Source organism: Cynara cardunculus, unplaced genomic scaffold (genome assembly GCF_001531365.2).
Source record: "Cynara cardunculus var. scolymus isolate 2C unplaced genomic scaffold, CcrdV1 Un_Scaffold_7544, whole genome shotgun sequence".
NCBI classification, from domain to species: Eukaryota; Viridiplantae; Streptophyta; class Magnoliopsida; order Asterales; family Asteraceae; genus Cynara; species Cynara cardunculus.
Genome location: NW_020203610.1, coordinates 1 through 2098, shown reverse-complemented (window position 1 = coordinate 2098; position 2098 = coordinate 1). Strand labels below are relative to the sequence as shown.

The following is a 2098-nucleotide window of genomic DNA, read 5'->3' as shown; positions in this document are numbered from 1 at the left end:
CTTGGGATTAGGCCGTTCTCATATGGTCTTGTGGTTCTTACTGTGTATGACAATGGTTCGGTCTTCAGCCCAGAGGTGCTTGACCTGACTGAAGATGACCTGATTGAGAAGTTTGCGCTTGGAGTCTCCATGGTGACATCTCTAGCATTGGCCATCCATTATCCAACCATTGCAGCTGCTCCACACATGTTGATCAATGCTTACAAGAATGCGTTGGCCATTGCTGTGGAGACTGATTACTCTTTCCCTTTGGCAGACAAGGTGAAGGAGTACCTTGAGGTACGTTGGTGTTGATTTTAAAATCATTATGAAAAGGGTACAGAGAGTAAATGTGTTGATGTTAAACAATATTGCAGGATCCAAGCAAGTTTGCTGTGGCTGCTCCAGTAGCTGCATCTAGTGGTGGTGGTGCTCCGGCAGCAGCTGCTTCTGCTCCAGCTGAAGAGAAGAAGGAAGAGCCTGCTGAGGAATCGGATGATGACATGGGTTTCAGTTTGTTCGTTTATTTCGTTTTTGTTGAAATGATGTGTTATCGGATATCATTGAAGAGTATTGAATTTTGGATGATTCTACGTGATCTATTTTGTTATGGGATATTATTATTGGTTAATAATTATATATAACARTAGAATATATATTTTGAAACAATTATGTATACAACCAACTTAAAACAGCAGTGGGTTCATCCTCCCAACACTGCTTCGTGCTTGTAACTTCGGCAACATGGAGAAGGTCTCTTCTTTTTGGTTTTTTGCTTGTTGAAAATAAGGTTTATGTATTAAATTATGATATTTTTCAAATTTATTAATGTATTCTTACGTTGCATTTTAAGAGATAATGTTTTTGTGTTTAATATATATTTTTAGGGGGTGTTTGGGATTGCTTATAAAAACAACTTATTGGTTTATTCCGGTGTAATACCGATAATAAGCATTCTTGAGTGTTTGGATAAACAGCTTATACCGGTGCCAAACCGGTAATAAGGAGTTTTTGAAAAAATTAAATTATTCTAACTTATAATAAGTTGAGAAAGAATTTTATAGAAAAACATAAGTTGTTTCAAATAAGCAATCCCAAACACCCTCTTATTACTTTGTATTCTAATTGTATTTATTATATTGAATATTTTGAAAAGTCATTAGTTCCAATTATCATAATAAAAATTCTAGGACCCGATTAAAATTTCTGAACTAGTTCATAACAGGGGTGTGTAGAAAAGTCATTCAATCCAATTTAAACCGATTGATTTAATTAGAACCGACCGACCATAATCGAATATCCAATTGTAATTGGATTGGTTTGAATCCAAAATTCTAATATCCAAATCGGATCGGTCCATTGGATGACGATTCATCATCCAGTAAAACCAAACTGAACTGATCCAATTTGATAGCCATCCAATTCTCCATTCAATGACCATCCAACCAAAATTCAATTAATAACTATATATAATTATTAACATTTTACGACAGTGTTTTTGGGTTGATATTTATGTACATTGTTTTTTAATAACTTAAGAAAAAATATACGAATAATTGGTTGAGTATTGGATCAAAAGATTGGACGAATCTGATCTGATCCAATGAATAACCAATAGTAACATTTAATGGATGGAACTGATCTAATCCAATCCATCCAATCCAATCCAATCATCATCCATTGGATTTTGATCGAATGTCGAATCCTAATAGGATCAGATCGGATGACAAAATCCAACATCCTATGGATGATTGGATCGGATCGGATCTACTTAAATCCATTGAATTTCAACCGATGAACATCCTTATTTCATACTTGAAAATTTGAATTGTAAATATATAAGATGATGATTTGTTGAATCAATTATGGTTGAATTGGTTAGTTGTAATCGAATCAAATGACTCACCATCCATCACAACCACATATAAGGATGTTTTTATATTTTATTTGTCATTTATTTCAAAACATGTGCTATTTTATTTGTGGCATAATCCAAAAACTCGAGACCGTCCACAACCCAACATTTTTAATATTTATCAAAAATATGGATGTACTATTCATCATTAATGTTGTAACATATTAATCATATGTGATTCATCATTCATCATATTATTAATCA

At 33.4% G+C, this 2098-nt stretch overlaps 1 protein-coding gene across 1 annotated transcript in view; it reads left to right on the top strand.

The window, feature by feature from the left end:
- Positions 1-500, top strand: part of LOC112504959 (60S acidic ribosomal protein P0-like) — a gene marked incomplete at its 3' end in the record, with an annotated part of 2097 nt that extends 1597 nt beyond the window's left edge. The window contains exons 2-3 of the mRNA XM_025108915.1: positions 1-279; positions 357-500. Coding sequence (XP_024964683.1) covers positions 1-279; positions 357-500 — 423 coding nt within the window. The remainder of the gene's footprint in view (positions 280-356) is intronic.
- Positions 501-2098: the final 1598 nt, after the last annotated feature.